We start from the raw sequence: 14,024 nt of genomic DNA, 5'->3' as shown, positions 1-14,024 counted from the left end.
AACTTCTCATGAATACATGTGTGAATGTTTTACTATGTCTTTCACTATGTTTTTTTCTAGATATTTGAAACAATGGGTATGAGCAGTACCACCTTGTTGGCTGAAGTGTTCATACCTGTTCCTGAGACTACAATTCTGACAGGCAATGCTCCTATAGAAGAAATAGAGTTCAGCAGCAATCAACGTGTGATGTTGGACCATGAAGGAGTTGGGAGTGGTAGGGACCCTCAGTCTTTCTCAGTTCAATGTTTCTCATTTTGCTGAAACTATGTAGCAGGAACAGGCTGGCATGAGTTTCAGAGTCAATTCTGTTAAGAGCATTTGCAGCTTCTGTAACTGAATCTTATAGTAATGATTCAGATTATTAAAGTTTCCTGTAGAATTTTTGTCTCTTACTGATTTTAAGCTTTATATAATAAAAATGTATGTTTATTATTTGGCTTGTGATAGTAGTGGAGTTCTACTAGCTATAAGAGGTGCTTGGATTTTTTTTTAGTATTTAAGTCATCGGGCTTTTGACAGTGCAGAGCAAGCAGGTGATATTAATCAGTATAGCTCTGGTGCTTTTAATGTTTTAAACCACTGCTGTATATGCAGAGTAATTTTGTTATCTTTATATTTGCTTTGTTGACATCCTGGAACACATTTTATCCCTTGGACAGTCAGAAAGATAAAATAAGGGAGAGGTAGGAAAGGGGGAAATAAGAATAATTCATAGTAGCATCTGGAACTTTCAAGTTTCTATGAGAAGTGCAAACAGTGTTATAAGATGACTGACTTGCATAGATTTGCCATATATGAAATACAGATCAAGCTGGAGCAGAAGAATAGGTTAAAAGCTGTGGTGGAAAGAAACATGGTAAAAATTCGTTACAGCAGATGTTTGTGTAAATGATCATGATGACTATACACCATTATGTATCATAAAACTTTGGGACTGACTTTTTAGTCATGCATAATTCTTTTGACTCTGAATTTCTGTTACATTAATAACAGTATACTGCATCGGAAAACTACCAGAAATATTACAAAAGCATTTTCAAGGCATAGCCTTTCTTTCCAATCCAAATGGAAAGTCTCTCTGTAGGTGCAATGTAATCTTTCACTCCTTTTGTAGAGCTGAGTCCCCCATAGCATGCAGCAGAATCAAGTTGTTTCACAGTACCCCATTTATATGAAGTCACAGGTTATTTGACTACTTATTTTCAGGAAGAATTTTTGAAAATGTTTAGACATTGTGATTGAGTGCCTAACTGTACTACTTTGGGTTTTTTTCCCCTGTGATAGGTGTGTCCTTTTCATTTGAAGCTGATGGTAGCAACAAAATGACTTTAATGACCTCTGGGAAAGTATCCAATAGTGTCTCTTGGGCAGTTGGAGAAAAAGGAATCCCCTTAATTCCTCCAGTATCTCAGCAAAACACAGGCATTCCAAGGTAATATGATACGAATTTTCAGTGATTCATGAGAAAATTATTATACTATTAGTCTAAAAAAAAAAACCTTTCATAATTGAGAATTTTCATACTCTTTTTCTTTAAGTTCAGATATTTTATTTTGTGCTGTAACCCCCTGCAGGTATCTTAGGGTATGCTTTTTGGTAAATAGATTTTAGTTAGAAATTTTATCTTATTGTCTATACATAATCTACGATATTAAAGTTACTCAAGCTGATTAACTATTTTTTACAATTTTCTAATAGAAAATTTATATATTGGCAAGGAATTTTCCTGTAACCATTTTACTAAGAACAGAAGCTCCAGCTCTTCCTTATCCTTTAAGGAGGCTATTGGGTCACATGCTTTAAATTACTTTATTGTAATTAATGATAAAAACTATGCAATAAAAGCAGTGGAAATTAGTGTTGTAATCAGTGAAAAATTCTTATCTGTCAGATCATTCCAAGATAATACTTTTTCATTATTTTTCTCCATCAGAAGCCAGTTGACGTGCAGAATTGTGTATTATTCCATTCAAAACAACCTAATTTTCCCTGTGGTTGCAAGTTCAATATTATATTGTAGGTTATTTGTCCATTTTGTTGCCTTTATATAATTCCAACAAAGTCAAGGAGATGGTACATGAAGTCTGCTTTTGTAATGTCCTCAAGTAACTTCACTGTAAGTCTTAAGAGTTTTCCCATACTTACTAACACTGAACAAGTACCGAATACAGCTGATGAGATTCTTTCAGATTTTTATTTATTTGGAGGCTAGACATTGGCATCCAAATCACTCTGTTACTATTTTTGACCCAAGCTGCAGCTATTAGGGTAATTTGCTGATCAGCATAGGAGTAACCTGCTGACTTCAATGAGACTGGAATAGCATGAGATTAAAACATAAGGATGCATTCCCAAAGGCTAATTTTAAACTCGGGAAGGTAATCACTGCGATAAATGGAAAAATGGGGAATTTCAGAAGGAAGTTAGCTGTATAACAGGCTTCTTTGAATCACCTTCTAGAAATGAACAGCCCTCTGTGACTTGCCATTATAGGTTGTGAAAGTTGGAGACAAGATTTTCATGCCTATTGTTAGGTTTTGCTGCCCACTAGCTTTTCAGCACAATTGTGATTCAGTGTGCATTTGTTCAAGACCGGTGCCTAAAGATATAACCTTGATGTTACAGCTTTATCTGCTGCTCCAGTAACTGCTGGATATTTGGCTGATTCTAACCATGCATAAGAAAGATCCATTAGTTCTTAAAGCTTTCCTGAATACAGTCAGATTAGGTAGAGAACAAAGACTCAAATTATCACCCCTAACAAAAGAAGGGGCAACATCCACCCTCTGCTAATAACAAGCCAGGCGGGTCTTGACGTATTGGGTTTACATGGCAAGGTTTTGGTAGCAGTAGGGTTTCAGGGATGGCTTTTGTGAGAAGATGCCAGAAGCCTGGCCATCAAGTCAGTGTACAAATGGTCTCCAGACTACCTACCATGCTTCCTTGCTTACAGTGAGTAAAATAGTGAGCAGGAGCATCCAAAGGAGAAGGAGTGGAGCTGGTACTGTAGTGTCAGGGAGGACCAAATGCAGTGCTGCACCACAAGGGAGAAGGCTGCAAGGGTGTCCTAGCACAGGCAGTGTCCTTGCCAGTGATATTGTATGAATTCACTGTAGGATAGAATAATGACATCCTCAATGTGTATTGTGTTTGTCAACATATTGTAATGCTATCCTGTTATCCACTGACACCTTGTGAGGCTGTGGACATCCTGTTATCTGTTGGCATCTTAACACCCAAGAAGGAAAGACAGATAGCAAGAGCTGATTGAAAACAGCCAGCTCAGCATTTTCTGGCAAAAGGTGAAAAGTACACCTTGAGGAAGACCTACGGCCTTCCTCCCAAAGACCACTGCCCACGTCCCGAGGACCCCTGCCCACAATTCTTGGAAGAATTTGCGCAGGCAAAGGACTGATAAGCTAATTAACATACAAAGTGAGAGTAGGCGGGTTTAGGTAATGACTGTATAGGCGTTAATTGAATAGTCATTGTTTTATGGTATAAATATAAGATAGTTAGTTACTTTAGACATACACGTTAGGCGGAAGGATCCCCCGTGCATCCAGTGCTGCCAATAAAGAATACTTAGTCACTAAGAAATTTTGACTTCGTTCTTTAAATCACCAGCCAGCATGCAGTCTTACAGGAGCTGAACATGATGGGCAGAGCAGGGTACTGGCAGCAGTCCCAGGCGTGGTGAGGGGATGAATCGGGCCCCGAGGTCTATCGAGAAACAGCAGGGAAGGAGACAGAGACGAAGGCTACAATGCAGGTCTGAGAGCGCCATCCAGGAGACAGGTCAAAGACAGGATTTAAGACAGTGCAAGCAAGGACAGTACATATAAGAAGTTCTTTTCCGTATGGATTGTCAAAACTTTGATGTTAACTTTCATGCTGTGAGGCAGTTTGTCATCTTATTTCCTAGTAATCAGCAACGTGGAATAGTGTAAGTATATAACTGTATGAATAAGCAGGGGTTTTTTTTGGTTGGATTTTTTTTAAAATACCTTGTGTAGTTCTTTTCCACTGGTTCCTTCATATTTCCCCTTCCCTTCACAATTCATCATTCCCTCAGTGGCATAGCTACAACTAAGAATTGTGTAATGGAATTTACTATGCCAGTTTTTTCTAGGTTTTTTCCAAGTTTGTTTTAAACACTTTTTTTATATCACTATATCATGCATGTTTTAAGTACAACTTCTCTCAATTCTGTCTTTCTAGTACATTAAAAAATACTGATGCTATTGCGTCCATTGGCACTTCGGGCTTAACTGACATGAAGAAACTAGCTAAGTGGGCAGCGGAAGCAAAACTTGATCCAAATGACCCAAACAATGCAGCTCTGATGCAGCTGATCATGGTAAGTGGCTTTTTCAGAGCTATAGGCCTAATGTAGCTGTGAAATACCTAGTCACCAGTACCTTCTCAGGCAACCTGCATATGTGCCAGGGAGATAGTAGCGTTTGAGTCTCTGCTGGACATACTTGTGTGAGTGTTAAGAAGCAAAAATATCTACTAAAAATGATTTATTTATCCATTTAATAGTGGTTTAATGATTAATAAAATCAAACTTAATAATAAATCTATTCAGTAGTATTCTAGTGGTGAAAAATAGGTATGAGGCAATACACAAACTGATTAATTTATAAATTTAAAAAAAAATATTTTGAGTTTGTTGTTTCCTTAAAGTATAGGGGTATTGGCAGTGTACTTGAATGGTATTAAATAGGAACTTGCTTATCAGTGACAATTGCGCGAAGAGGTCTAGTGCAACTTCTTTAAACATCAAATTGAGGGGCTGTTTACATAGCCAAAGTTGTGTAAATGAATCACTTTTATTGCTTCCTAGGTTATTCTGCTATGTTACAGTTTCCTACTCTTTAATCTTTTGTTTATGTTGCAAAGAAATAGAATTTTATTGTATTCTTAAATGCATAACAAAAACCTACTTTAAAATGCTTGGTGTTTGTCTGTTTGATCCATCTCGATTGCTTGTGCTTAAAATGAACATTCTTGTAATATTAATATAAGACTTACAGAAGTTACAGACTTTTGTCACTTTGTATGAAAACGTTAATAATTTTTTTACTAACTCAGGTTACTACAAGTGGAGAGGCACATGTACCTGATTTCTTCAGATTGGAACAGTTGCAGCAAGAATTTAATTTTGTTTCTGATGAGGAATTTAATAGATCAAAGAGATTCCGACTCTTGCAGCTCAGAAATGGAGAGGTGGCTGAGTTCCGAAACTATAAACAAGTCCCTTTACATGAACGAGAAATCAGTGAGAAAATCTTCCAGGTAGAATGTTATCTGAAATATTTCTTTTATAGTTTTAATGCTAATAAATATTTGACTTGCAATTAAGTCAATTGGTCCCTTAAAGAATGTACAGCCATGGTGACGTGAAAAAATAAGAATTTTATTCCTTCAGTGTTTTCTAGTATTACTGTAATCGAATTAAGATGGCTTCCTTCCAAGGCAGTATTTCCACAGCTATACTGTGGAAGGAGAAAAATAAAACACAGCAACAGATGTAGCCACAAGTGTTCTAAGACAGTTTTTGTTAAAGGGAAGATAATTTTCTCTTTTTTAAAAAAAAAAAGTGATTTCAAATATAGAAAGGTATCGCAAAGATAATTCAGGTTTAGACTTACTAACTTTTAAGCCCTTTCTGGAAGCAATGACTTTAATGAAAATTAAAACCTTTTTATGTTTTACTACAGCCTATGTTGCAGTCATTTCTGGTTTAATACATTGTTCCAATTAGCTTACCCTGTCTTTGCCTTTCTGGTAATTACCTTTCAGAAATGCAAAGTGTGCGTTTTTTATTTGGGTCACACTTCAATTATTTTTAATCTCAACTCCATTATTAGTGTTGTCATGCATTCTTTTGTTCTTCAGCAATTCATGTAGCTAAGGAGCATTTTAGTGTTTTCGTTGCCGTAGCAGGATCAGAATCATCTCGGATTCTGACAACTGCTGTTTTATCCCTACTACTTACAGAAACTTCTATATATAAATTCAACCATGTCTGACTCTTTGCAATATTTTTTTTTCCTTTTTACATTTTAGACTAGTTTTGTCTCTTTTACTTAGAGATATGCCCCATCCTTGATACGTATTTCTGATTCAGTTGATTTTATGGACTAACTTTGTTCATTTCATGTTATCATTCAAAATTGAATACCATAGCTTAAGAATAATTTTATATGGGTTTTTTCCATTAAGTGTAAACTGGATAAACTCATGATCACTCATTCCAAGTTAATTTTATATGACATGTTCTTCAAAACTAAGTCTAAATTGGTATTAGTCCCAGTTGGTTTACCAGCTATTTAGTGAAGAAGTCTGAAATTTCATGGAATTGTGGAAACATTGTTTGGAAAATTTTATCTGGAGGTCATCTAGTCTTGCTTTCTGCTGACGTGGTGGGACTGTTGCTAGCACTAGATGAGGTCAGCTGTGTCTAGCCAAGTCTTTAAATCCTCTAAATGGGAGATTGCACAGCCGTCTGGATAACCTGTTCCAGTGCTACACTATCTTTACAGTGATTATTTTAAAATTCATGTTCCACCTGAGCCTTCCAAGTTGTATTTAATGGCTGTTTGCCCTTGTTATACTGTCTGAAACTACAGAGATTAGTTTGGTGCTCTGTTCTTTGTAACTGCCCCTCAAATAGTTGTGGGCAGATGCTGGATTGATCATTAATCTCTTCCTCACCAAACTGTTTAAGTTGAACACCTTGTCCAGTGGAAGAGACTGAAATACGGAGCAAGTCCAGCACAGAGCTACCAGAATATCTGCAGGGCCTGGAGCACATGGCATGGAAGGAGTGGCTGAGAAAACTAAATTTATTTTGGTCTAAGCTGGCAAGGCTATGGCAGTACTTTACTGCTTCCTTCAGGTACCTAGCAAGATGGTGCAGAGAAAACAGCAAGACTTACCTTAGAGGTGAGATGATGATAGACACAAGTTACTCCAAGAGAAATTCCAGCTAGATATAATGAAAACATTTTTCATGAAGAGGTATTCAAATTCTAGAACATGTTGTCCAGCAAGTTTCTAGAATTGCTAACTCTGGAGACACTGAAAATTCAACTGGCAAAGGCCCTGAGCATCTTGATTGGTGGTGCTCCTGCTTTGAGTGAGGGTTTAGATCAGATGACCACCAACCTATCTATTCCAACTTATATTACTCTTAAGATCCTGACCCTTTCTTGTAGGTCCTGTCATCTAGGCCTCTGACTACCTTACAGTACTTTAGTGGACCCTGTCTGGTTTCTCCACATGCTGCTTGAAATGGCAGCCCCAAACTGGAGGCAGTATATCAGGTATAGCCTCACAAGTGCCCAGTTGGAGGGGCTATTAATTTCCCTTGGTCTGTAGACCATGCTATTCCTAATGTAACCTGTGGATTGCCTTTTGCTTAAAAGCATATTGTTGGTTGTCATTAAACCATAATCTACAGATAGTCAATAGTCAGAACAGGGCTGTGTTATCAACACCCTTTTAGTCACAAATTCAAAATACAGCACCATAGTGGGTGCTGTGAATAAAATTAAGTTAATTCTAGCCAGACCCAATAGAATTAGGCCATGAAATTATCTCCCGCACCCACACCCCCCATGCTGTTTCGCCAAGTGATCCTGTTGTATTTGTCCTTTCCAGCCTTTATACAGTGTACAGCACTAATATGCAGCAATGCTGTGAAATCTTATTTTGGTTAATGTTTTTGGTTCCTTGTGTTCCTCAGAACAAATGGGTCCATCATCTCTACAAATAAGCCCAGCAGCATGGGCTGTAGGATTTTGGTAATCCAAAAGCATGCCATGCTCGTGGGTAAGCAGAATGTCTTGATACAGAAATAAAGTGTCTTGGGTCAAATGGGAAGGGTTTCAGTTTGGGGTCCAGCACAAGAGATGAGGCCAATCAGTATGTATCTGAGTATTTGCTTTATCAGAAGTATATGATTTCTCTGAAAGTTTATTTAATGCCAACAGTTTACTAACAGTTAACAAGTACTAATTAATGATTTGTGCTACTTAAATCCTGTTGCAGTAAAAAGTCTTCTGAAGGGAGCAGTGCATATACATGTACCAGCTAGTTATACATTTAACTCCCATTATTGTACTTATAGCTTCATCATTGCTAGATCTGCCTAAAAATTGAGATTTCTGGCTCAGAAGAGCTATTCTTACATGATTTTGTTGCTAATCTGAAGTCATTCAACAATAATTATTATGCACAGGAAAAGTTAGTTGAAGATTTATTGTGGAAATAATGAAGCACTGTGTTTCCAGAATGCGCTTCCTGGACCCTTTATCTTAGGAAAAAATTATGTTCTCTTAAGTAACAACATTAGCAAAATGACCTGAAGATTAATTTTACTGAGTAGCTTTTACAGGAGAACTAGCGGTGGTTCTAAAGCCAACCTCACTTGCAGACTGCCATTAAGCTGCAGATCCTGGGAGACCCCCTGGAGTTGTAGGTGCTGTGTTTTGCTTAGAAGCTGAGTGTCAGCTCTAGCCTTTTCTTAATTTATGAGACACTTTCCTAAACTTGTGAATTAAAGTTGCATCTGTTAGTACAGCTTTCATTGTAGTCCACCAGAATAGTAACTGCAACCCTGAGAAATATTCCATTAACATACTTCTTCCCAAGAACCAAGTGCTTCTTATAAATCTTTTTCTTGTGGTGGTAACCAGTATTGATCATGCCCCTTGGTTAGGCTACAGACCCTTTTATCAAACCTCAGGCAAGGCAAAATCTTCATGCTCTGGCTGCTTTGAAGAGCTTTCATTTTCTCATAATGTACAAACAAATATTTTTATTATGCTATTAAATCTCTTCAATAATTGTTTCTCAATAAACTCTCCCACAAGTAGACTTTCTCCCAGTGTTAGACACCATGAAAACTAGTTACGCATATTAAAACACAGTACAGATTTCAGGACATCTTCCACAAATACTGCATCAGTCGTATTTATAAAGGATTCTCCCTATTGCAGCTGCAGTAAGAGAAGCTATTTCCAGTTCAAATAGAATTTCAGTTTACAGCAGCAGGTCAAAGTTCAGCTGTAAAAGAAAATAGTGAAATCTTCAAGTAATTCATAGTAATTTAAACCACATGAGTCCCATAGCTTAATGGAATTCTTGTCTCTATTCATAGACGTTTAGCAATGCTATTGCTGTATACATTAGCATTAAAAATAGCTTTATAAACCTCTGACATCTGTTTTGGTTTACTGTCATCCATACATTAATATTAATGAAATATTTACAATTTTTCTGGTATGTAATAAAGCACTGAATATATATCTAATTACAATCTCTAATAAATATGTTTAGGAATATGACAAGAGACTGCAAGAGAGGGATGTGATTGACAGCAAAAATTACCTGGATGCACACAGAGCAGTTGTTGCCAGCTATCTACAGAAGGTAAGCTGCAAATAATATGGATCCACCAAATTTTTGTACACCTTATGTTGCTACTGTACTTGGATGCTTTATTACCATGAATACTGAAAACTGATTCATCTCTAAACATAACCTACAGACATCTTTAAGATTCCAAGTTAGGCCTGAAGCTGGTCTAATTGAACAAGTGGAGGTTTGTGAATGACTCATTTAATGTTATTGGAAAAGTTGCAATATACTAAATGACTAGCCATTGTGGATTTTTTTAGCAGTTCTGTAGAATCTTTTTTGGTCCCAGAGATTTTTACTGTTGTGTCCCAGGTATTCACTGATTTCTCTGTTTTTCTTCTTGTAAGCTGTGATACTAAGACCTTATTTATCTCCATGAAAGTGGCCCAAATATTGTTAAAAATCATTTAAAGCACTACAGAAAGTGTCTTGTCCTGCAGCCTAAGGCAGAAGGCATAGCTTCCATCACACTACCTTTGTTGTGGTATTAGAGTAACAACTTTTGCCCCTTTATTTAATATATTTTTCTAGTCTGTTCATTCTGTTATGATGACATTCTCTTTAATCCTTAGGCAAAAAAATTGTAAGAAAAATATTGGTCATATAACCAAGAGAAGTTTGCAATTTCAGACTATTTTGGCAAAATAGCAAGTGCAAAACGTGGCTACCAGTTTTGTACCAGTACTGGAAGTACCAAAAGGTGTATCAAATCCTAGCCAGCCACCAAGATGTATAATGATGATAAGGTTGATTTGATGTGGGACAAAACAAATTGTCTGTTGGAAAGAATGGTTTGTAAAAGAATTATAGACAATAAAGAGTGTTTAAGTCTTCCAGGCAAGTCCCAGAGCCCAGATTCAGTATAATAATATAAAAAAAAATATTTTTAACAAAACTGTCATGTCTGTGTCGGCCCTGTTTGTTTTGCATGGTATTTAAGTGTGTACTGAAATGTGGTTTATGCAGCACACTGAGTAATAGTATAGTAGTACAGAGTAACATACATTATGGTACTTTGTGTCACTCTTTTAGATTAAATACAGGTAGCCTTTATAAAATAATATTTGGATATTTCACACTTCTGTAAATTGTCAGTTGTGCCTGAAAATTAGATTGCTCACATCAGAACTGAAGTTCAGTTTATTCTGTAATGTGATCTTTATATGCCTATCACTTCAACACAGGGATAAAATAAGAATAACTTGCAAACTTTTAAAAATAATAAAGGGAGATTTATAGCAGAAAATTGCTGTTGCTGTTCTGTAACTATCTTGTAATAGCACAGCATATAACGGCATTACTAGCATTAGTGGTGGGAAAAAAGGACAAAGGCAGTACTCTTGTCAGTCTGCTTCCACACAGTTGTTAGGAGAAGAGGGAAGACTTTCATCTCTGGGCTTCAGTCTATGACTTCAGCATAGAAATTTAAGGAACTAAGGATTTTAAACATTTACTTGAAATCATAGTACTTGTAATGCGGGCTTTACCGATTTGTTCTGCAGTCCAAAGTGTTGCTTTTATTTTCCATAACTAATACCATATAGATTTTTTTTGTAGCCTTTTCTGCAACTTCATTTAGATATCAAAAAGAGTCGTCTGTTAGTGTCATTTGTTGTTATGATTGTTTCTGATGATGACCTGTAAGCAGATTAGACTTAATTTTCTGATTGTATGCTTTCATGTCTTCTTATATCTGGCTAGCTAGTGTGTTTCTAGAGAATCACTGAATGTGTGAAAATGAGCTCATATTATGTTCTGAAGAAATATCTGGTGGAAGAAAATTTTCCTTGGACCGTGACTCTTTTAGAAGTGGTAAAAAATGAAGAATGTATATATTTGGACATTTTGTTTGTGTTTAATAGGCAGAATGCAAATATTTGCAGTGGGTTTAGATTAGACGTGTACTTTTGACTCCTCTCTCCCCATTCACAGATTCGAGAATCAGTAATAAACCGTTTCCTCACAGCAAAACACCATTTCCTTCTTTCTGACCTTGTCAACGAAGAGGAAATGCCCAGCCTGGGGTGAGGGAGCTATCTTTATTTGTTCTAAATAAAAAAAAATTAATGTAAAACCATCTCTGATGCTTTTTTGTGAAATATATTGATGTAACTGATGTGATTTTAGTGTGTGTGTTTAGTATAATATATCAACTTCCAGTCACAATGTACACCGCAGCCAGTACAGACAGTGTATTGATATAGAAAGCGTGTAAAAAAAAATGTTTCAGAAAAGGAAAAAAAAAGGCTGGTTTTTGCAGAAGTAATGTGATATCATATAAATAACATTTAGCAGGATACAATGCATCAGACTGTGTTCTGATGACCTGAGCATAGTCCTAGCTGGTGCCAGATGAAATGATTTCCATGTATCAGACAAGTGCCAGAGGTAGCACCACTATTACTGGTTCTACACATGATGCTCACTTAGAGTCAGTGCATATGCCCTGCAAATAATGCGTAATAGATTTTTTAACAGTTATTTTCTTTATTTTACTTCTCTTGTATTTCTGTTTGCTGTTGCTGAATGTTGTCATATGCTGTTTGCTTTCAGAAATGTTACTGGGTTTGGAAATTACTACTTCTTTCTTTTAAGATTATTATTTGTTCTGTTACTTAGGCACTTTCTTTGAATTTTTGTTCCAAATCCCATACGTGTTGATTTTGACATTTATCAGTCATCACAGCATAAGTGACTTTTAATTAGTGTTGCCGATTTAAAATCTGTGTAAGTAAACAAGTTGTGACTTTTTTTTTCTTTCATGTAAAACTGGCTTTTATTCACTATAAACGTGACACCCTTAATGTACAGCCAGAGGTTTTACAATCAGCAGTACAAATCTAAACAGTCCCATCTGCTGGAGATAGAGAGACATGCTGTCTTACAGAAGAGTTCATCCTATTTTTTTAGTTCATGTTTTCACATCACTGAATGGAAAAATCCAAACAAGACTATAATCAGCTTATGGAGTTGTTTAAAATCAAATGCTTCATTGATACTTTCTTATCGGGAATGCTAATTAAGATTGGATTCTATTTGCTAATTTATATCATTAGTGAATTTAAAATACAACATGATTTGTTTAAAGTGTCTACTTAGTGACATATTTCACTAACTCATGGTTTTGTGTTACTTTAACAGTAATTACTGTCATTTTTTTATTATGTATAAGGTAATAATGTCATTTGCTTTTAGTTTTTAATGTAGATTTTGGAATTTCTGCAGTTAATACCAATGATATGTCAAAACATACATCTGCTTTTTATTCTCTTCCTGTTTGTTGTTTTTTTTCTCTCTTTGGTTCTGCTTTGCCTTGGGTTATAAGTTCTGAGGGTCCAGGGTATGTTGTGGTATATTCATTCTGCTTCCTTTCTATAGCCTATTGTTTGTTGTACATAGCTGTGTAATTAGATTTTTTGCTTATTGCATACAGTGGTTGTTGTCATCTGCTAGATACCTTGTTTATAGCAGTGTAGTTTAGGTCTGTCTTGAAGCTGTGTAATTGTCCTATTTGTATCTTACCCGGTTTTGGAAAAAACTTTTTTGAACATTTGAGTTTCAATTTCTGAGATACAAGACATCTGGATAGTGTAGTACTAAACAAGTAAAACATTTTGACATTTCATAGAGTTTTGTATGGCACTAACAAGAGCATGTATTTCATTCTTCTGTTAGTGCATAATTTGCCTATGTGTCATGCAAACACTAGCATGCTGGGTTCTATGCAAAAGTTACTAAATATCTGTTTTATGATTATTAGTATTTTGGGACTCAGCCTCTTTAAACTGGCAGAGCCAAAACGACCATTAAAGCCAAGAAGAAAAGAAAGGAAGAAGGTCACAGCACAGAATTTATCAGATGGAGACATAAAACTCTTAGTGAACATCGTTAGAGCTTATGATATTCCAGTGAGAAAACAGGTGATGAGGTATGTTTAAATGCCTGTTTCCAGTACAGATTAATTTTCTGGTTTCTGCTGTTTTGAGGACAGCTGAAACTCATGTTGAAATTCAGACATGTGTGTTGTTTCTATCCTTATAATGAAAACATGTATTTATCTTTTTATTAATAATGATAAAGAACTGCTGTTTTGTAAGTTTGTAGAATAATGTGATTGTTTCTCAGTAACTGCTAAATTCAAGAAATATTTTACCAAAACCTGTATTCATCTGCTTGAGGAAAAAACTGTCTGAAAGGTAACTTATAGCTTTGACAGCATTATAACTCTGGTAACAGTAATATCAGATTAATTATACCTTAAGCAAGCCTTCTAGATATACTCAGGGCAATTTTCATTCATAATTATGTTATTAAATACAAAAAAATCAAGTATTTAAAAATTCCGTTCTTCATCGTAGGATACTATATTTGCTTCCTGAGTGTAGCATGTTGGTCTCCTCCTTTGTGAACTGTTCATTTAAGTTAATCAACTGAGCCTGATTTGGCTCTGACTAATTTTAAAGGTGACCGTTACCTTCAGGCACATTAAGGCAATGCCTGCAACTGCATGATGCTGCATCATGTGGAGATACTGGGGTTCTGAACAGTCTGGTTCAGTTCCAGAAGCAATGTGTTAGTGAAGCTTTCTC

General features: G+C 36.0%; 1 protein-coding gene across 3 annotated transcripts in view; it reads left to right on the top strand.

The window, feature by feature from the left end:
• The window catches only part of CC2D2A (coiled-coil and C2 domain containing 2A), a 66,195-nt gene that overhangs the window by 30,773 nt on the left and 21,398 nt on the right, over positions 1–14,024 (top strand). For all 3 annotated transcript variants that reach the window (XM_037384471.1, XM_037384461.1, XM_037384481.1), the window contains 7 exons: positions 61–217; positions 1,288–1,435; positions 4,225–4,363; positions 5,101–5,304; positions 9,355–9,447; positions 11,368–11,459; positions 13,196–13,363. In XM_037384471.1, the coding sequence (XP_037240368.1) occupies positions 61–217; positions 1,288–1,435; positions 4,225–4,363; positions 5,101–5,304; positions 9,355–9,447; positions 11,368–11,459; positions 13,196–13,363 (1,001 nt within the window). The remainder of the gene's footprint in view (positions 1–60; positions 218–1,287; positions 1,436–4,224; positions 4,364–5,100; positions 5,305–9,354; positions 9,448–11,367; positions 11,460–13,195; positions 13,364–14,024) is intronic.

This window comes from Falco rusticolus, chromosome 1, assembly GCF_015220075.1.
Source record: "Falco rusticolus isolate bFalRus1 chromosome 1, bFalRus1.pri, whole genome shotgun sequence".
In the NCBI taxonomy this organism is placed as follows: domain Eukaryota; kingdom Metazoa; phylum Chordata; class Aves; order Falconiformes; family Falconidae; genus Falco; species Falco rusticolus.
Note: the sequence above shows the minus strand (reverse complement) of the source record. Positions and strands in the feature narration are given on the sequence as shown.